This window comes from Rhinatrema bivittatum, chromosome 2 (genome assembly GCF_901001135.1).
Source record: "Rhinatrema bivittatum chromosome 2, aRhiBiv1.1, whole genome shotgun sequence".
NCBI classification, from domain to species: domain Eukaryota; kingdom Metazoa; phylum Chordata; class Amphibia; order Gymnophiona; family Rhinatrematidae; genus Rhinatrema; species Rhinatrema bivittatum.
The window spans coordinates 264,344,746-264,366,171 of NC_042616.1; the positions used below are offsets into that span (position 1 = coordinate 264,344,746).

The following is a 21,426-nucleotide window of genomic DNA, read 5'->3' on the forward strand; positions in this document are numbered from 1 at the left end:
GGAAGGAATTAGGAGGGGGGGGGGGGGGAAAGAAGAGGAAATCAGAGTTCAGTCTTGCATGTCTGAAATGAGGCAAAAACATTCACATGTGTGTCAGTGAGCCCGCATATATATTTATTTCAACTTTTAATCTGGCGGATCATTGTTAAAAAACAAACAAACAGCTTGCTCCCAGTGATATACAGTAGTAACTAGCAATGTGCAATTAAAACATTCAATAGTAATAAGACAAACAAAAAATAAAGCTGCTAAAAAGATGGGCAACTAACATACATACTCCAGCTAAACATAAGAACAATAAAAAAAACCCCAAAAAACCCTGTGAAATAGCACTGACAAAGAGAAGCAAAGCCTCCATTGTTCACACTCTCACCACCTTCCGATTAGACTACTGCAACTTGCTTCTCATAGGTTTCTCACTGAACCATCTCTCTCTCCACTACAATCTATTCAAATTTCAGCTGTGCAACTTACCTTCTGCCAATTTTACGACACTCACATAAAACCCTCTTCAAGTCACTACATTGGTTCCCTATTCATTCCCGAATACAGTTCAAGCTCTTCTTACTTGCAAGTGCATTTATTCTGCAGCTCCTCATTATTGCTCCTCTCTTCTCTCCTACACCCCTCCTCATGAACTTCATTCATCATGCAGGTTACTCTTATCATTCCACCCTCCTGCGCTCTGCAATAGATCACCCAAGTCGGTGCAACATGCCCCCTTCTCTGGCCAGATTCAAATGAAACCTAAAAAAATCCACCTTCATTTGAGGCTGTTTTAAAATCTTAATTGCCTGGTTCTCCCGATCATACTGCTGTTGGTTTGAACCATTTTCCATAATAAATGAAACTCTCCCAAGACTCTTATTTGTCCTGTTTGTCTGTCTTGATTAGATTGTGGTGGGGACTCTCTTATGTGTATTTGTACAGTGCTGCATATGGCTAGTAGTACTTTACAAATGGATTAGCAGTAGTAATGGATCCAGACTTGCAGTTTAAAAATAAACCCTGGGCTAGCCAAGATCATTAACAGCTCCAAACCTAATAAATTAAACATCAGCTAGAATGTCCGAGTCTTACAGGCTTGCGACACCCCCAAAATAATCATATTCCATAGCGTCTAAAGGCAGCATATTCCAGATAGCTGGGGTGGCACAACCGAAGACTACTCTCAAGAAGTAATAACCAATAGAGAGGCTTGTGAGGATCACAACTGATGACTCAGAAGACACAGAAAGAGGCAATTATTTAAATAATCTAATCCCCAGCACCTTAAAACTCAAACATGTGATCTTAAAAGGTACACAGGACCCAAATGACAACCAATGGAGTTCACACAAGATCGCCGGCATATGACACATCCCAGCCATACCAAGTTCAGAATCACTTGCTTCCCATAGCTGATGATCTGCGAGTCAAAATGCCTCTGGAAACCATCCATCTGTGAAAGGAAAGAAGAAGAAGGACTTTGCATGAGAACATTTTCAACAGAACAGCAGCACTGTCTAAGAACGGGTGGTGGATATATGGAACAGCCTTCCAGAGGAGACAAAAGCAGTAACAGAATTCCAGAAAGCATGGGCATAGCCAGGGCTGGAAAATTGCCAGCAGCCAGGTCATCTGGGCCTTAAAACTTGGAAAAAAATATTGCAAAAGAAGCAAAAAGAAAATGTAAAAAGCTAAACTAAAAACAAAGAAGTGAAAAAAAAAAAATTAGGCAAACATAATAAGCAAAACAGCAACAAAGATCGCAAAAAGTGAGAAACAAAAGCAAAGAAAAAATTTCCCAGGTTCCTAAAAGTTTTTGATTGGCACGTAAGTTTTCTAAAACTATTTCCACCACTGAGCACTGCACAGAGGATTCTTAGTTGCAGGGAAGTGAAGGGAAAGCCAGATGTCAATTGAGATGTATGGTATTGTAACAGGAAGGAAACTGTGCAGACTGGATAATCCTTATCTGCCTTATCCACTTTTTTAAACCTTTATCATTAGACAATATGGGAAAAAATGGCCCACGATTCCCCCCCCCCCCCCAATTGGATACATGCAGATGCTCCATGGACAAGCACGCAATACAGCTACACAAGTGGGTGACTTCAGCCTCTGGCATCAAATTCGGGTACGCTCTCCTTATATGGCTCAGAAACTTCTAGATCTTTAACTGTGCATGTGTGGGTGTTCCCACTCAACCGTTGACTCTCCAAATGTCCTCTGTTTCTTTTTGTACACTAAAGTGCCAAGATGAGCTCATCTTCTCAGAGAGAGCAGTAGCCTAAAGAAGGGAGCCTTATCATTTAAGCTCTGTGCTGGATATCGCAAGTTGTCCATTAGAGACACCCATAAAATATGCCTCAGATGTTTGGGAACAAAATATGAATCTGCAAATTATAAGTCGTGTGGTAGCATGTCAACTTGAGCACGTGTCCACCAAAAACTGAAATCAAGGTATGAACTAGCATGACAAAGGTGCTATGGAAAAGTATAACAAATCTAGAAAATGATAGAGTTCGAACGAAGACTGACTGTTCGCATTAGAAAAAAAATGAACCGAATAGAGGTCACGAGTTACCAAGGGATCGTATCTGCGTTTCTCTAGCTCGAAAGAAAGAAAAATGTCAAAATTGTTGGTGGGAATGTGAAGAAAGTCGATGCTGTCAATTACCTGAACTGACAGTTGTGCCAAAATATACTGCACCAAAGCAATCAATGCCAAACGACTCAGCACTAAAGGTGTCAGCATAGAAATCAATGTTGAAGCAGCTTATACATTGAGTCCCATTTCTACAGCGCAGATACACGGCACCAATGGCAAAGAAAAATACTGTAGGTAGAAATGCTTACCCACTATCTAAGAAAGCAAAAACTAAAATGAAACATGAATAGACACTAAATGATTCAGACTTAGGTTCATCAGAAGGAAAAGTCACTTTGGGGGGGGGGGGGGGGGGGGGGGGGGGGGAAACAAACCCAGATCATTCATAAGAAATAGATTACAACTGAGAAATATTCTCCTTCTTTTCCACATAGAGTGGAAGTTGGCTCCCAGGAACTCTAACTCCTGGGAGAGCTGAAGGTTGCTCTTGGAGAAATTCACTATCCACCCGAGAGACGCGAGGAGAGCCAACACGCGATCCACCGCCTGCCGACAAAGAGCCTCCGACTTGGCCCGCACGGGCCAGTCGTCCAGGTAGGGGTGAACAAGAATTCCTTCCCTGCGTAGAGCCGCCGCCACTACCACCATGACCTTGGTGAAGCTGCAAGGCGCGGTCTCGAGGCCGAAGGGGAGCACCTGAAACTGGAAATCCCGATTGAGGACATGGAAGCGAAGATACTTCTGGTAATCGCGTGAATCGGAATATGGAAATACGGCCTCTGTCAGGTCGAGCGAGGCAAGGAACTCTCTGGGGCGATCCTCCGCGATAACCGCTCGCAGGGTTTTCCAAGCAGAAATGCGGGATCTTGAGGGCCCCGGTTGACTCTTTTGAGGTCTAAGATCGGACGAAAAGACCCGTCCTTCTTGGGGACAACAAAGTAAATAGAATACTGGCCTGCGCCAAGCTCCTTCTCCGGAACCGGGACCACCGCGCCCAAACTCAGGAGCCTGGCGAGGGTTTGCTCCACCGTTTCCCGCTTGGACCGCCCACATGGGGAAAAAAAAGAAAAAGATCCGGTAGGTTGCAAACAATTTCGAAGGCGTACCCATCTCTGATAATGTCGAGGACCCACTGGTCCAACGTGATCTTGACCCATTCCTCGAAAAACAGAGAGAGGCGACCGCCGAGGAAGGGGACTGAGGAATGAGCCAAGTGAACATCATTGGGTGGCCGGCTTGGGGGTGGAGCGCGCGGGCTGGCCCTCGCGAAAGGGACGCCGCCCAAGAAAGGGCTGCGACCAAGACTGAGAACGAGAAGAATAACCCTTGAGGAGCCACCCCGGCCACGTGGGGTATACCATATCTCTGACCCCGGAAGCGAGGACGAGAGGGTGTAAAGGAGCGGGATGGCCTCCGATGGTCCTCCGGGAGCTTATGGACCTTATTGTCCCCCAAGGAATCCATAAGCTTCTCGAGGTCCTCACCAAAAAGGAGCCTACCTTTCAAAGGCAACGTGCCCAGCTGGGCCTTGGAGGACTGATCAGCCGACCAATTGCGCAGTCAGAGTCGTCGTCTGGCGGAGACCGCCGAGGCCATCGCCTTACACTGAACGTGAATGAGGTTGTAGAGCGCATCAGCCCCATAAGCGACTACGGCTTCGAGACGCTCGGCCTGTTCCGCCTCTGCCGACGGGAGGTCTTGGTTGCAGAGTAACTGTTGAACCCACCTGAGACCTGCCCATAGCAGGAGACTGCTGCAAAAAGTCACACGAACCCCCAGCGCCAAGACATCAAAAATGCGCTTCATATGTGCCTCGAGCTTGCGGTCCTGGGTGCCTTTCAGGGACGCCGATCCCTCCACAGGGATGGTGGTATGTTTGGTGACTGCAGAGACGGAGTAGTCCACGGAGGGATTTTTTTTTTAACATTTCCAAACACTCCTCCGGGAGGGGGTAGAGCTTATCCATGGCCCGCGCCACCCGGAGGCCTGCTTCGGGAGCCTCCCATTCCCGCAGGAGCAACAGCTTGGGCAAGGGATGAAAAGGGAAGGCGGTAGCCGGAGCCCTGAGTCCCGCCAGGATCGGGTCCATATCTTTAGGCAAAGAGGCTGTAAGGGTGTCCGCGGGGGGGGGGGGCCCCTCCAACCCCAATTCCTGGAGGAAAAAAAGGGATGAGGGGTTTCAGCTCCTCCCTGCGGAACATCCGTAGGACCCTGGGGTCGTTCCCCTCCAGGGAAGGAAGGGTACCCTCTGCATCAAGGGAGGAATCAGGATCCGGGAGTACCGGGTCCACCGGGGGGGGGGGTGGTCAGGGAGGGCACCCCCGGGACCACCCGCATCTGAATAGGCCCCGGGGGCTCCGCAGCCGGGCCAACAGTCAACGGCGCAGAGCGGGGAATTTTTGCTGGGGGGGGGGGGTGGGAGGGGGGGGGACCTTCCTCCTCTTCCTCCTGCAGGCTGGCTAAATAGGATTTATGCAGAAGGAGGACAAATTCTGTTGAAAACCGGGCCCTAGATTTCCCGGGTGGGGAAGGGGGAGGGGGAGGGGAATTCATCCTGGAGGCCCGCGGGGCTCAAATCGGGGGGAGACTGAGAAAAAAATCGCCCCCCCCCCCCAGCCCCAGGCAGCTCCGAAAACGGAGCCGCTGAAAAATCGGCCTAGCCATGCTGTGGGGACTCGATCCCCGGACTAAATTTGCCTGCCCTGCCGAGGAGGGACCTTCCCCACCCGGCAGGCAAGCAGAACAGAGGCCCTCTCGCGAAAATCGCGACAAGGGCTGACCACAGGAGAGGCAGGCAGCCTGCCTCGGCATAACGAGAGCTGCTCTGAAGAAAAAAACTGCAGAAAAAAAAAAGTTTGATTGGCAGCTTGCAGGCCCGGAGTGAAGCAGGGGGGAATCCTGCCGACTCCTGCCTTTCTGGCTGCCGGTTGAAGCCCTCTGAAGACCAAAATGAAAAACAAAATGGGTCTACTGCTGTAAGGTAAATTAAAAAGCACTTTGAATACTTTTAACTGGTTTTTGTTTTTTATACAGATTGAGCACAGCAGTGGGGAACTAAGCCCCTTCGGCAGCCGGGGTGGGGGAGGAAGACGAGACCTGGACCACCAGACTCGGTCCCCACCCCTGGAAGCGGCAACGGACTCAGGATATGTAGTGCACAAGGGGCAAAGCCCCCCTGAGTCCGGCAAGAGCCAGGAGACGGGACCGTCTCCTGCACCAAAGAAAAACTACAACTCCCTGTCAGAGTTTTTTTTTTGTTTTTTTTTTTTTTTTACAGGAAGAAGATTACACTAGATCCCTAAGGAATAAGTACTTGCTTGATCCATGAAGAAAAGAAAAGGCTGACTAGCCTAGAGCAGGAGACCGAAGGGTGAGCTGTTGCACCTGCTGGAGACAGACTAATACTGAAGGGTTACAGGATAGGCTCTGTCCTCATATAGGATATCCTTTCAGTTTTGGTCTGTCTCCACCTGCTGGAAAGGAGGCTCAACCCACAGTCTGGACTGATCCGGGTACATTCAGGGAACACAAATTATCTAGAAATTATAGCAGTATTCAAGGCTCTCCAAGTTTTCTAACCATACCTATGTGACTCTGCAATTCAGATCCAAAACAGACAAGGTGAAATCGGGTCCTATGGCCTTTGCAAAAAAGCAACACAGATATGGGATTTTGCAATCATATAGGGCATCTATTTCACAGCTATATACCTACCAGGAAAGGAGAACACAGTGCACATTGACTCAGCAAGCAACTACCGTACATCCACACGAGTAGTCACTGAATGACCAAGTCCTGCACACCATCTTCCAACAGTGAGCAACATCAGATATACCTTTTTGCATCTTCCTTCAAAAGGAAACTCAGCCAATTTTATTCAAAAAGATTCTCCATTTAAACATTCTCTCAAGATGCATTTTCAATTCCTTGCGACAGGAACTTCACTTATGCTTTCCCGCCAATATCAATCATAAAGACCATTCTGAAAATAAGAGCAGAGAGTGGAACTCAAATCATGATAGCACCATAATTGGCTGAGACAGCTTTGGTTCCCCTGGTCGAACCATCTATCAGTGCAAAATCCAATACGACTTCCAAACACAAAACCAACCTCCTCACACAATTCAAAACCATGTTTCACCTGAAAATACAAAAATTAGCATTAATAGCATGGATATGGAAGTCTATCCCTACAGTTACAGCTACCAACATAAAATAACATAATACTGGCTTCAAGAAAACCTTCTACTCAAAAAGCGCATGCCTGTAAATGGAAGAGGTTTTCCCATTGGTGTGCATCACAAGGTATTACTCCAAACACTTGCTTAGTTCAGCAACTCCTATATTATCTTTATCATCTCTCAATGAAGAATCTTTCAAATTCTTTGATAAGAGTATGTTAGAGTGCCATTGCCGCATATATGACATGACAATTCTAATCAAGCCTATATCTCAAGACCCATTGATTCAACAATTCTTGAAAGGTTTTACAAAATGTTCATCCACCAATAAGACCCCCCCATGCCAACATGGAAGCTCAGCTTTATACTGCAGATGTTATCAACCCCCCCTTTGAACTCTTGGGAGAGATCTCCACTCAACTAATGCCCTGGAAAGTTGTGTTTCTGGTAGCAGTAACAGCAGCAAGAAGAATTGGAGAATTTCAGGCACTAGTAACCTAAAAATCTTAAACCATATTTTACGATGACAGTTTCCCTCAGAACAAATCCAAAGTTCTTACCTAAGGTAACATTGGATTTCCACTTTAATCAATCAAATTGCCTACATTCTTCCCAAAGCCTCATAGCACAAAAAGAGAACAAATTTATCACAACTTAGACAACAGAAGAGCACTCTTATATTATTTAAATAGAACTCAATCTTACCGAAAAGTCTTGACAACTTTGTATCTTACTCAGAGCATAGAAAAGGTTTTGAAGTTTCAAAACAAACTATCTCCAACTGGCTGAGACAATATATCAGTTATTGTTATACTCTTGATAAATTGGATCCACAGGAACCCATTAAACCACACCAAATAAGAGCAGTAGCGACCTCTACTGCATTCAAAAGTCAACGACCAATTACAGAAATTTTAAATGCTGCAACCTGGTCCAGCAGAAACATGTTCATAAACCACTAATGCCTGGACTGCGAAATGAAACCAAGAACAAATTTCGGAAAAATCAATCCTCAAAGTAGTCATTACAAATTTAAAAAAAAAAAAAAAAAAAAAAAGAGAAGAAATAAGTTATTGGTCTGAAACCGAGGAAGCTTGGAGAGGTGACAGTTGAGCGGGAATGCCTGCTCATGCTCAGTTAAAGATCTATAAGGAGCCCAAATTAGATGCCGGAGGCTGATGTCACCCACTTGTGTGGCTGTTTGTGTTGTTGTCCACGGAGAACACCTGTTACAGGTAAGAAACTTTGCTTGTTCTAAACAGTACTGTCAGCATATATGTAATATGATGGTATCACTAACAAAAAAGTAATATTTTTTTATTTTCTTACAAAAATAACCCCCACCCTGAAACTTACATGGTTTACTGTTTTGTTGATCTGGGGTTTTGGTTTGTACCTGAGGTTTGGTCTCTGCGACCAGAAAAATGGAATTGATCCACGAGTCTGGAAAAAAGAAAATATGCATCCTGCATTATACATCAAGAAGCAGAGAAAGCATTAAAGGAGTCAGACTAATTTATTTACTGAAACGTCAATCCCCTAAACCTCCTCTTTTGCTAAATAAGTATAGATGCACCGTTCAAATAATGTCAACAATTTAAATTTCAGCACAAAACATTTACTGCTGCTGAGAGCTGAGTGAGGGTGCATGCACAATCACCACTGGGCATTTGTAAGGAACATGGATTAACTGCTTAAGCTCATCAGTACACACCTCCCCCCCCCCTCCCCTCCCCGGAGATGCCCACACTGTCCATGCTGGAGGAGGTGTTTTCACCTCCTCCAGCAGGCCATGGGGCAGCATCACTGTGCTCTCTCAAAAAAAAACCAAACAAACAAACAAAAAAAACCCCCAAACTAAAAATGGAAAACTGGAGAAAGCAGCCTGGGAATGCTTTTACATATGGAAAACTAGATTTAAAGTCCTATAGACACGAACAAGTCTGCATTTCCACTTGGTACACGAACCTTTCTGCAGGGATCCCATGATCCTGCTGGTGGACGGCAATGGGAGAAAGTTTGGGCAGTGGGGAGGAAACACCATGCAAGTGCATTGTGAGAAACATGGTTTTACCTGGACAAATGAAGCCTTGCTCCCATTGTAGTGAACAATTTGCTCAGTTTCAACAAAGTTAGCTGCATGCCCTTCAGAATCTATGCCTAGATTAGAGAAACACAAACCCAAGTTTACACACTGTCCACAGGCATCCAAACTTCAGTGTCCAGGGGGCTGTGGGTTGTACAGTCCTCTAGGAGCAAGGGGATGGGGGGAAAAAAAAAAGCAAGCCACAATTTTCTACTGGAAGCAAAATAAATGAGATTAGTTAGTAATTTAAAATGTGCATGCCCGCTGGATCAAACATGAGGATGCATGTTTAAGTCAGCGAAGGCAGGGCCGCTGTTTTCACTTGTAACCTCCGCACATGCAAACAGATAAAGTACCACCACACGAAAGATCAGACCTTGATAGGAGCAATCAAAATATGTTCATCCTATCTAGTGAGCTAAAGCCAGCACCAGATGCACTAGCAAATGAAAACTGAGCAACCTGCCAAGTAAAAGCACTCCCAGATCTTAAGTTAGGAGGCATTTTACAGCTACACTTCAGGCAGGCCAAAAAACCAGATGCTCGAGGAGGATGCAGAGTGCTGAAATACAGTCTATGTATGCTAAATCAAAAAAAAAAAAAAAGGGGGGGGGAGAGATTTTCAAAATGGCTATTTGATTTGAGGTCAGAGCAACACCTAGAAGCAAAGCCCTGAATCCCAGATCTCTCTCCTCCTCCAGAGTGCATAAAGCACCACCCACCAGGGGAGCCTTTCCACACAGGAGGGGGCTCCTCTACTTGGCCAGGTGGAATCTCTCATCATTTTAAATTATCACACAATTCATATGCCACTAATCCCGGGAGCCCAGCTCTCAGTGGATATCAGTATAAAGACAACTGCTACAAAAGAAATTACACAAGGAGAAAAAGCAAAACCATTAATAACAAACCTGGGGACAAAGGGGCCACGTTGCTGGTGGAACGCAAGATAAGAACATAAGAAATTGCCATGCTGGGTCAGACCAAGGGTCCATCAAGCCCAGCATCCTGTTTCCAACAGAGGCCAAACCAGGCCACAAGAACCTGGCAATTACCCAAACACCAAGAAGATCCCACGCTACTGATGCAATTAATCGCAGTGGCTATTCCCTAAGTATAATTGATTAATAGCCATTGATGGACTTCTCCTCCAAGAACTTATCCAAACCTTTTTTGAACCCAGCTACACTAACTGCACTAACCACATCCTCTGGCAACAAATTCCAGAGCTTTATTGTGCGTTGAGTGAAAAAGAATTTTCTCCGATTAGTCTTACATGTGCTACTTGCTAACTTCATGGAATGCCCCCTAGTCCTTCTATTATTCGAACGTGAAAATAACCGAGTCACATCTACTCGTTCAAGATCTTCAGTGAACAGGGAAATTACATCACCATTTGCAGAACTCCAAAGTAAAGTGCATAAAAACACCTTCTGAGAAGGCCTCTCATCTCACCCCCCCCCCCCACCCTCAGGTGTGCAGCTCTGACCAGGAATGTACCTGAAGCCACATGAGATGCTGCCATTTACACCCCCCCCCCCAAAAAAAAAAAACCAAACAAACCCCTAGTCAAATCAATTCATGCGATTCCTGCCATCCACACCCCAGTTGAGCATCCTGGTTTCAAAGTGTTCCATAGCCATTGCCATGCAAGCAGCAAACCCTGCACGATTCTGCAGGCACACACGGTACAGGCAGGACTGGACTGTCCTTAATTATTCAGACAAAAATCAAAGGACTCTCTCAAGGAGGAGCCCGATTCTGTCACAAGGACACATGGAAAGCTGCTTTACTCTCATGCCAGGACGAAAGGGCACTGGCTCTCCGCAGACATCCGTCAGCACGCCGACTTCCTTACCTCGGACGTAATAACGCACCCCCGCGCGGAAGCAGCTTCTCCTGGAGATGAGAATCCAGTCAAAATACTTTCCATTCACACAACAGGAGTGTAGGGCAATAACTAAAAGGAACCGGACGTCAAGGAAATACAGATGGCAGGAGGACAGGGAGTCATAAAACCTTTCAAGGAGAAAGAGTTACAACGTGGACAATTTTTCTATGTATTAACATTTACCTCAGCATTTCATTGGTAGCTCACGGCGAGTTATATTCAGGTACTGTAGAGGTATTTCCCTGTCCCCAGAGGGCTTACAGTCTTAGGGGTCTATTCACTTAGGGGCGGATTTTAAAAGGAGCGCGAATAGGCCTACTTTTGTTTGCGCTCCAGGCGCAAACAAAAGTACGCTGGATTTTAGCAGATACGCGCGGAGCCGCGCGTATCTGCTAAAAACCTGGATCGGCGCGCGCAAGGCTATGGATTTTGTGTAGCCGGTGCGCGCCGAGCCGCGCAGCTTACCCCCGTTCCCTCCAAGGCCGCTCCGAAATTGGAGCGGCCTCGGAGGGAATCCTCTAACGCCCTCCCCTCACCTTCCCCTCCCTTCCTCTACCTAACCCACCCGCCCGGCCCTGTCTACACCCCCCCCCTTACCTTTGTTGGGGGATTTACGCCTCCCAGAGGGAGGCGTAAATCCCCGCGCTCCAGCGGGCCTCCTGTGCGCCGGGCCGCGACCTGGGGGCGGGTACGGAGGGCGCGACCACGCCCCCGGACCGCCCCGGGCCGTAGCCACGCCCCCGTACCCGCCCCCAAAACGCTGCCGACATGCCCCGACGACCGGGACCGCCCCCCTCGGAGAACCCCGGTACTTACGCGAGTCCCGGGGCTCTGTGCGCGCCGGTAGGCCTATGTAAAATAGGCCTACCGGCGCGCAGGGCCCTGCTCGCGTAAATCCGCCCGGTTTTGGGCGGATTTACGCGAGCAGGGCTCTGAAAATCCGCCCCTAAAGGTTTTCCCCCTTTTATGTTTTAAGGGAAAAATTCTTTGTAAATGAGGCACTAAGTTTGTACCTGAGGAAATGGAGAGTGGAGTAACTTGCCTAAGGTCTCAAGGAGCATGAGCAGGATTTGAACCCCGGCTTCCCGGCTCGCAGCGCTCACCACCATTAACTCAGCAAGGACATATTCAGAAAATCTTTCATTAAAATTATTAAAAAGTGAAGTTTCAACTTGGCCAAGTAAAGCTGGCAGGCTGAAATGTAAACCCTTTAAGATCTATGCCCATCCAGGAACCAAGCAATTAAAAATGTTTTTAAAATAGGGTCTGTGATGATTTGCAGGCTCTCTTGCATGGGCCACATTCCCTATTGCGTTCTTCAGGGCTCTTTTATGGCACACGGTTTTCCGTGTCAGGTAGTTCCCTCCGTTTTTTTTTTTTTGTTTTCTTGCTGCTCCTTTTGAACCATTCCTTGCTTAGAGAGGCCCACTCTTCAAGGCTAATATAACCATGACCATCAGAGCTAACTTTCTGCTGCCCAAACTTGAAGAGTGCTTAAAGTATGATGCCCCCCTTCATGCCACATCATACAGCAGTAGCGCAGCTCTGCTGCTTCCCCTACCATGTGCTCCCTCCTTCCCTTACAGGAGTATGGCTAGAGAGAATGACAGCATTTGGAATATGCCATCTTTGGGAATGTGCATTTGTATTTTGTTTTTAATTCAGTATTCCAGAGTTCAGAATCTGGTTTCTGTGGCTTTCCATTTCAGTTTTGCCCGCATGTTCTGTTTCAAATTTGCAGTCTCCTATCCTGTACTAGGCAAGGGTCTGTCTGCAATGCACATGTGTGACAGAGATGTAATATTTTGACTAGCGTGTAGTTTCTTTGGAGGGATTCTTAGCAGTCTGGCTTGCTCTGTTTGCCCAGTAGGTGCTGTTATAGTGTTCCAGGGCCTGATGTGTCACACACAGGCTCTCACAGGCCTGTGAGGGAGAGGGAGTATGTGTGAGAGCATTGGCATGTATGTGAAAGTTGGAGTATATGGAAGAATGAATATGTTAGTGTGTGTTAATGAGAGAGAAGAGATAGTCTGTATGGCCCTACCTCTCCCAATCTATAATCTCAGGGTGAGTGGAAATCAAAAAGGTACCAGGTATGGTAAGCAGGCCTTTTTATTTATTTATTTTTTTTTTAAGTCTTATTAGTTTTAATTATTAGGTGTAATTTGATGTTTTTATTGTTTTGAAATATTTTTTATTTTTTGGGGGTAATTAGAACATTTTTTAAATTGGATATTTTATTTATCAGATGTTTTGAAATATTTTGATGTTTGGGAAATATTAGAACAAATTTATATAAGTTTTAAAAAAATGATTGGATGTTCGTTGGCTGCACTGATATTTATTCTTCTTATTAGCATGGTTTTATTTTGAATGTTTTATGTCTTTGGATTTTATTGCTTGATATTTTGTGAGGAAAGGAAAATTGGACTGATCTGTGGTATTATGAGAACAAAAATTAGCAGGTAAGAACCAGACTCCTGGGTTTTGCTTGCCTTCCAGCAGATGGAGACAAAGTTTCATAGGCACTGCCTCTTAAACCTGGTATGCAACCTGCAGCTCCTCAATATTACCAAGTACCCAAGCATAAAAAGTCAAAATTTTCTAATACTCAACAATATAAAATTCCCCGGAATAAGCAGAAGAAAGAGTAAAATTTATAATGCAATTCAAAAACTCTATTGAAAAAGATTAACAAAAAACCTGTGCCATTCTTCAGAATAATTCAAGAACAAAATCAGATCGAGCAAACTCTCTAAAACTTCTCTCCACCACTGGGTGGGATTCTGGACTGATCTGTGGTAATACAGGAATGAAAATTAGCAGGTAAGAACCAATTTTCCTTTCTCTGTACATACCCAGATCAGTTCAGACTCCTGGGATGTACCAAAGCTTCCCTAACTGGGGTGGGACTGTGAGTCTTGCTCAAAGAACACTTTCAAAGCTGTCAATGTCTGGGGCCAATCGGTAGTGCCTGGCAAAAAATATGTAGAGACTTCCAAGTAGCCGCCCTGCAAATCTCTTGCGGCAACACCAGTTGGTATTCTGCCCAGGAGGCCGCCTGGGAACGGGTAGAATGAGCTCTTAACTCCTCCAGATAGGATGACCATGACAGAAATATGCGGACTCAATAGCCTCCTTCAATCACTGCGCAATTGTGGTCTTTGACGCTTTCTGACCCTTTTTCGCAGCACTCCATAGCACAAAAAGGTGAGCAGACAATCTGAAACTGTTAGTGACTGCCAGATACCGCAATACAGCCTTTCTGAAATCCAACCATCTTAATTCTTTTGCATGAGGCGCACCAACCTCTAAATTTGAGAAGGCCAGAAGCTCCATTGACTGACTTAAGTGGAATGTTGAAACTACCTTTGTCAGAAAAGACAAAAAAACCTGTCCTCAAAGAGACCCCGGAATCCAAAATCTGCAAAACGGGTTCTCTACATGACAGGGCTTGAAGTTCAAACACCCTCCTGGCTGAACAAATCACCACCAAAAAAAGCACTTTCACAGTCAGATCTTTTATGGTGGCTCTCTTTAGAGGCTCAAATGTCACTTTACACATGCCCTTAAGGACCAAATTAAGATTCCACGAAGGGCCCACCTGATGAACAGGGGGGAGGGGGGGGGTGGGCACAGGTAAGCTTCGCCCCTTGGAGGAAATGTACCACATCCAGATGTGCAGCTAGGGCTATTCCATGAACCTCGTCTCACAAGCAGCCTAGGGCAGACACCTGCTCTCTCAGGGAACTAAAGGACAAACCTTTCAATAGGCCTCTCTGCAAAAAGGCCAGAATCTGAGACACCAAAGCTCGGTGAGGATCAACCCCCTGCTCCATACAACAAGTCTCAAAAACTCTCCAAACCCTGACATATGTCAAGGAACTAGAAGTCTTACAAGTGTGCAACAGAGCAGAAATAAGAATGAAAGGATATCCTGAAGATGTTAATTGCTTCCTTTCAAAAGCCAAGCCACTAGACAAAAGCAATTCGCTTGATATGAAAATATAGGGCCCTGTCATAGAGGCTCTGGCAGATGGCCCAGTCTCAAGGGGCTGTCCACTGCTAGACTGACCAAATCTGCAAACCAAGACCTTCGTGGCCACTCTGGAGCCACGGGAATCATCTTTCCTGGATGGATCTCTATTCTCTTCACAACTTTGCCCACTAGGAGCCATGGTAAACACATAGATCAGAATGTTGTGAGCCCAAGTAAGAACCAGGGCATAGACTCCTTCCACTCCATGCTCTCTTCTCAGACTGAAGAAGCGTGGCACCTTGGCATTCCTCTGAGGTGCCATGAGATCCATATGAGGAACGCCCCATCTGCGAGAAATTAGGGTCATTGCCTCCTCCAAGAGCTCCCATTCTCCTAGGTCCAAACGTTGCCGGCTGAGAAAATCCACTTGCACATTGTTGTACCAGTTATGTGCCAGGCTGCTATTGATGTCAGACGTTGCTCCGCCCAGGACATCAGAATCTCCGCTCTTGGTACCTCCCTGGTGGTTGATGTAGGCCATCATCATCATATTGTTGGACAGGACTCTAACTGCATAGTTGCACAAAAGAGGAAGAAACTCCTGCAGGGCCAACCGCACCGATCTCTTCTCTAGGCAACTGATGGACCAGGTCGCTTCCTCCACCAACCATTGGCCTTGCACCGACTGGGACAGACACCGGAGAGCCTCGCATCTATAGTCACAACAACCACTGTGGCACCTCGAGGTCCACCCCTTGGCACAAACGGTAGTGGAAGATAAAACTGCTCCGAAATCAGATCCTACCAGGATAGCAATGCTTTCTGTAGCAGTCTCATATGAGTAAATGCTCACAGGACCAACTCCAAGGTCAAGACCATGGCACAGAGGGCCTGCAAGTAATCCCAGACCCTGGACACTTGGACCTCCAAAAAAATTCTGAACTGGAGTTCATAGCTTGACAATCCGCTCCTCCGTGAGAAAAACCTTCCCCACTCGAGTATCTAAGTGTGCGGCCAAAAACTCCAGAACCTGCAAAGGAGAAAGGAGACTTGGACAGATTCACTATCCATCCATCAGATCCAAGGAAGCCAAAAACTCCCTGCTTCTCAACACTGCTATGACAAACCTCAGAGTCTCCATCAGGAAACTAGAAACTGAGAGCTATGTCTACATTCTTTAATCCAGAATTGGACAAAAAGGTTCCTTTCATTTTTGGCACCACAAAATAAATGGAAGTGTGCCCTGTCCCCTGCTCATTCTGGGGGACGGGAATAATGGCCCCCAGCATTCGCAGCCGCTGAATAGTCTGTTGGGCGATCAGCTTCTTCTCCACCAAGGCACAGGGAGATACCATAAACAGGTTTCTGAGCAGCTGAGCAAATTTCTAAAATGTAGCCTTGTCCTATCACGCTTAGAATCCCCTGGTTCGACGTGATCTTGACCCACTCCTTATAAAAATGAGGCAGACGACCCCCAATGACTGGAACAGAGGAGTGGGCCAGCCTCGCCTTATTTCACAAGCTTGGCTCTGCTACTATCCTGGCCGGAGCCATCTTGGCCTGCACTGCATTCCCAAAATAGCTGGCTCCAGGACTGACACTTCCGAGATCTGCCTTTGGCCAGCAGCAGGAGCTCTGCTTTGACAAAAATGCCTTTGCCCCCAAAACTCTGCAAGTTTGCTATTTAGAAGAAGATAAGAATAGTGAATACAAGCTGAAATATTTATTCTATAATTCACTAAGAAAAAGGAAGAAGTTTAGGTATGCAAATTGAAGGTGATAATTACATTTCCATAGGGAAAAAAATAGAAGTAAAGCATTTTTTAGTGCAGTTAATGTAGCTGAGTTTAAGAAAAGGATTGGATAAGTTTTTGAAGGAGAAGTCCATTATCTGCTATTAAGTTGACTTAGAAAATAGCCACTGCTATTCTTAGCATCAGTAGCATGGGATAGACAGTTTTTGGGTACTTGCCAGGTTCTTATGGCCTGGATTGACCACTGTTGGAAACAGGATGCTGGACTTGATGGACCGTTGGTCTGACCCAGTATGGCATGTTCTTATGTAATTGAGAGCGCACAGGAAGAAATCCTTTGGACCCAACTGGCTTGCCCTCTGGTATCTTGTGCACTTTGTTATCTCCCAGATGCTTGATCAACTGCTCCAAGTCTTCCCCAAACAGAAATTTTCCCTTAAAAGGCAAACACTCCCAGCTGAGCCTTCAACGAAACGTCCGCTGACTAGTTTAACAAAAAAAAAAAGCCTCCTAACGGAAATCGCGGATATCATGGTCCTGGAAGAAGCGTAAATGAGGTCATATAAAGCATCTGCACCATAAGCCACCGCAGCCTCCAATTGCTCCACCTGTTTGGACTCCTGGGGTGACATATCTCTAGCATTATGCAAATGCTGTACCTATCTCAAAACTAGTCCGGAGCATAAAGTTGCTGCTCAGAGCTGCACGGATGCCCAGAGCAGACACCTCGAAGATCTTAAGATGTACCTCAAGCTTTCTGTCCTGCAAATCCTTAAGAGCTGCCATGCCAGCTACCAGAATGGTGGTCTTTTTTTTTTTTTTTTTTTTTAACTGCCGAGACCAAAGCATCTATCTCAAGAGCGCCAAAGTGTCCTCGAGCAAAGGATAAAGCTTATCCATAGCCCTGTTAACCTTAAGGCCAGTCTCTGGAGTATCCCATTCCCTGACAATCAACTCTTTAACCGACCTGTGAAAAGGAAAAAGTCTTGGTTGGACCCCTCAAGCTGGTCATGACCGGATCCACTGCCTCCAGGTCAGCTTGGTCCTGCGGAACGGTTATTCCTAATTCCGCCATGACTGGCAGGATCAGGGGCCCAAGTCCTCCTTTTGAAAAAGGTGAACCACCTTGGGATTGTCGCCTTCCATCATTGGGACTTTTCCCGCATCCTCTTCCGGATCCTGTGGGAATAGAGAAGGATCAGCACTGGGAGAACCATCCTCAGATGGTGATCCCCAATCGAACTACAAGGAACCCTCCTCGGTGGCTCCTGACTCAGAAGGACCAAGGACTCTCCGAACCATAGTGGGCCTGAAGCCCCTGAAAATCTGGACTTCTTCCTGGGGGTAGGTTCTGCCTTCCTCCGCTTAGGAAAGGGCCACTCTGAGTCCTTGCAGGCTAAAAAGGCTTTGTTCATCATCAGCACAGGCTCAGATGAAAAAGGAGAGGCACCATCAGAATACTCTTACAAAAGGATCAAGCTCCTCCTCAGAGCTGAACGTGGCTGGAAAAAGCTTGGGCAGGAGATTTCCCTCCCCCCCCCCTCCCCACAGCCTTTTCCTTAGCAGCAAGCGTGTCCAAGATGGCCACTGTTCCCACGCTCAGGGGGAACGGATTGTCGGCCCCTTGCCTTGCAGCCTTTGGCCCACCAGAGTTGCGGTGCTTCAGAGCCGTCACCGTAGTCCCTCCCGATGTGCCCTTTCCATCACTGAGCCAACAGGAACAGCGGCCTTAATGAGAAAGGCGCATAGAGCTGTCACTACATATGGTGCATCGGCACTCCTTCAGCATGATCAGGACCCGGCTTCAGCCACATGGCAGACGCCCGAGGGATCAAAGCAGCAGGAGAGCAAATAAATATGTGCCGCTGAAACTGTCTCCCCTCTACCACTGGTGACGGGAGATTAAAGCAAAGTAAACGCACCTGCTTCCCTTGATTTCCCTTTTTTTTTTTTAACTTTGTTCTTTTTGTATCTTGTATAATCTTATCTGAAGTGTGGCAGAGGCTTCTCCCAATCCTCCTGGGAGGTGAAGAAACTGGACTACCAGCTTTCACCTCAGGTGAAATCCAGTGAGCAATCTAGGGTCCCCAACCTCTGCTCATCCACCAGAACTTGCCAACCTCCTGGGAGAGAAATCTTCACTCAATCTAACCTCTTCTGATTTTCCTTTTTTTTCCTCAGGTACAGTACTGCAGATTTTGCACCTTGTGCATCTGCTGGAGACAGAGAAATGCTGAGGAGCTGCAGGTGGCACACCGGGTTAAGAGGCGGTGCCTGAGAAACTTTGTCTCCATCTGCTGGATGGGAGGCAAAACCCAGGAGTCTGAACTGATCTGGGTATATACAGGGAATATTTGTTTTTCCATTGTTGCACTGCATAATACAGTTAGGCTTCTGGTTTCCAGTACAATTTTTGTTGGTACGTTTCTATCTTGTATTTGGTGAGGGTTTGTCTGTACTTTAGAAGGTCCAGTTTTTGTGTAACATTCTTGTTGTGAAAACGATGGTACTTATTGGCTTTTACAACATTATGGTTCTCTCTTCCTTATTTCTATTTTAAAAACAGAAGTTTGCTCTTTATTAATTTCATTTGTATGCAGAAAATGGTTTTGAATGTTCTTGCAGAAAATATTTTTTTCATTCACATATTTTATTCTAATTGCTGTTAGTAGATTAGGCAATTATTTTAAGGGATGGTTTTAGCTAATTTTCTCCAAGGATTGGGTTGTTGTGAGCATAAAATTATAAGACTTTTTGCGTCAAAGAAAGTAGTGCTCACAAGGTAATGCAGGCGGATGGCCTGTGTTCTGGGGCACCTGGCAGCAGCAAACTTTCTGGTGCAGCACCAATTTCAGCAGTCACCCTATGCCCCTGGTGCTGATGATGTTTCAGTGTGTGTGGTGCTCCTTGCCGTTTGCATGTATCTCCTTAAGCAATTACTGTGTTTATTTAACTTTAAAAAGTAATACTAAAACTAAACACACAGCTACAAAAGGATACATCCGTGGATCACTGGCATAGCAAATCTGTGGATCTGACAAAAAAAAAAAGAAAAGATAAAACGTAAATTTTGGGGAGGCTCTCAATGTAAAAAAAAAACAAGTGTCTGGCAGCAGACGTGTACAGAAAGATATGACCCCTGTTCACCTAGTATCTGCAAGGAAAGCTAGCACAGGACAGACCATCTCAGAATTGCGCAACCAAATGCAGCTGTATCGCATCTTACTACAAGAAATATTTTACTTAGACAGTGCTTTTACAATAATCTGACACTTTAAAATGAAGCTGTTCTGTTTACTTGCTATGCAATTACTCAGTCTGAGCGTATTAAAAAAAAAAAAAAAAAAAAGTGATTTTAAATGTCCTGTTAGGAGTCTCAGAAGTCAGCAGGGTTGTCATGCTCTCCTTCCCTTGCCCCGGTGGATGCTGCACATGCCAGCTTTTTGGCCTTGCTGAGCATCTAGCAAAGAGGAAATTTAATTGACATCCCCAGACGTGCTACAAGATCCTATTGATCCTACAAGAAAGGCAGTGCGAACCTGCTGCAGCTCCAAGAGCCTATGGCCTGGAGGTAAGCCTGATAATGCGAAACCCTAAGACTGCCCCAAACTAGAGAGAAAATATTTCTCTTCCCCACTTATGGTGCATAATAAATGTTTATTATAGGACTGTGCATTCACTGGAGAGCATTTTATCATGGTTAACCCAAATGGGCCAAGTGAAATGTGCATCTAGCAGGCAGTATAGGAAAGGAACACATCTGGAAGCCTGGGGTGTCAGACTGGACTGGCCCCTGACTGATGGTTTGTGCTAAGCTCCAGAAAGCCTGTGCCATTTCCACAGTGCGAGGGAAGGCAAATACAAGAAAACAAACTTTTCCAGTAACCTGTATTTTGTAAATTTTTTAGTTGTCAGAATTTTACTAGTTTATGTCACTGTGGACATCTTTTTGGTACAGCAACTCATCAAAAATGAATAAATAAATAAATATATATACCATCTTCCCAATGCATCTAGCATTTTTACATTCATGAATAGACCCATCTTTGGATCGATAATTCAGAAATCCATGGACAGTGCCCAACGGTCAAATGCAAGGACATGGCACACATGAAACAAAAAGGCCGATGCTTTCATTGGGAATCACAACCAAAGTGAGCCTGCTTACAATTTCAGGTCTTTCTCCTGCTTCACAGATGGGTAAGAGAGAGAGAGGGATTATAACTGCACAAGACAAGTTAACACGAATAAAAGGAACCATGCCAGCATCCAGAGAGTGTTACTAGATGGCTTTTCAAAGTGAAAAATAAAGAGGACTGTGAGACTGAATGACTGCATCTGTAGTATGTATGGTAATTAAGCCTGGTAAAAAAAGGATATGGTGGACAATACCCCAACTACAGTCCCTCGCCACCCAGAACATCTATTACCTCTGGCTGAGCTGCAAATTCTCGCAGGAGGTGTCCGTTCCACACAAATCGCTGGTCTGCCTGAAAAAAACAGACATCAGATTTCCTCCATGATGAACTACATTGTTATCTTTTTATGATCTTCCAGCGAAAAGTCCAACTCTGATATGCCAGGCTACCCTCACCTTTTGTTACAGAGTCAACCCCCCCTCCCCCAAGTCAGCACAAAAAAAAAAAAAAAAAGGTAAATTTTGCATTTACTCCTGCCAAGCACCTCATTATCAAGATAGCATGGTGCTGCAGCAAATACAATACCAATTAAGAAAACAAACAAATCAAGATCGCTTTTGCTCATGGCTTGACAAAGTGGCAGGTCAAATGTGTTTCTCTCCCTGCCCCGTCCCCACAACGTGCACAAATGTGTTGCAAGGATCACAAGAATAAAAAAGGTTTTCTTCTCTCCCATCTACAGGTAGCAGAGCCTCATCGGAAAGGCCAATGATAGCTGGCAGGGACTGGTGCATACTAATGCA

The 21,426-nt window shown here is 45.7% G+C and overlaps 1 protein-coding gene across 3 annotated transcripts in view; it reads right to left on the reverse strand.

Moving 5' to 3' along the window:
- The window catches only part of SACM1L (SAC1 like phosphatidylinositide phosphatase), a 92,213-nt gene that overhangs the window by 33,565 nt on the left and 37,222 nt on the right, over positions 1–21,426 (reverse strand). For all 3 annotated transcript variants that reach the window (XM_029589465.1, XM_029589467.1, XM_029589466.1), the window contains exons 6-11: positions 20,915–20,974; positions 19,485–19,518; positions 10,719–10,820; positions 8,849–8,934; positions 8,131–8,217; positions 1,373–1,441 (exon numbers count right to left, since the gene is read on the reverse strand). In XM_029589465.1, coding sequence (XP_029445325.1) covers positions 1,373–1,441; positions 8,131–8,217; positions 8,849–8,934; positions 10,719–10,820; positions 19,485–19,518; positions 20,915–20,974 — 438 coding nt within the window. The remainder of the gene's footprint in view (positions 1–1,372; positions 1,442–8,130; positions 8,218–8,848; positions 8,935–10,718; positions 10,821–19,484; positions 19,519–20,914; positions 20,975–21,426) is intronic.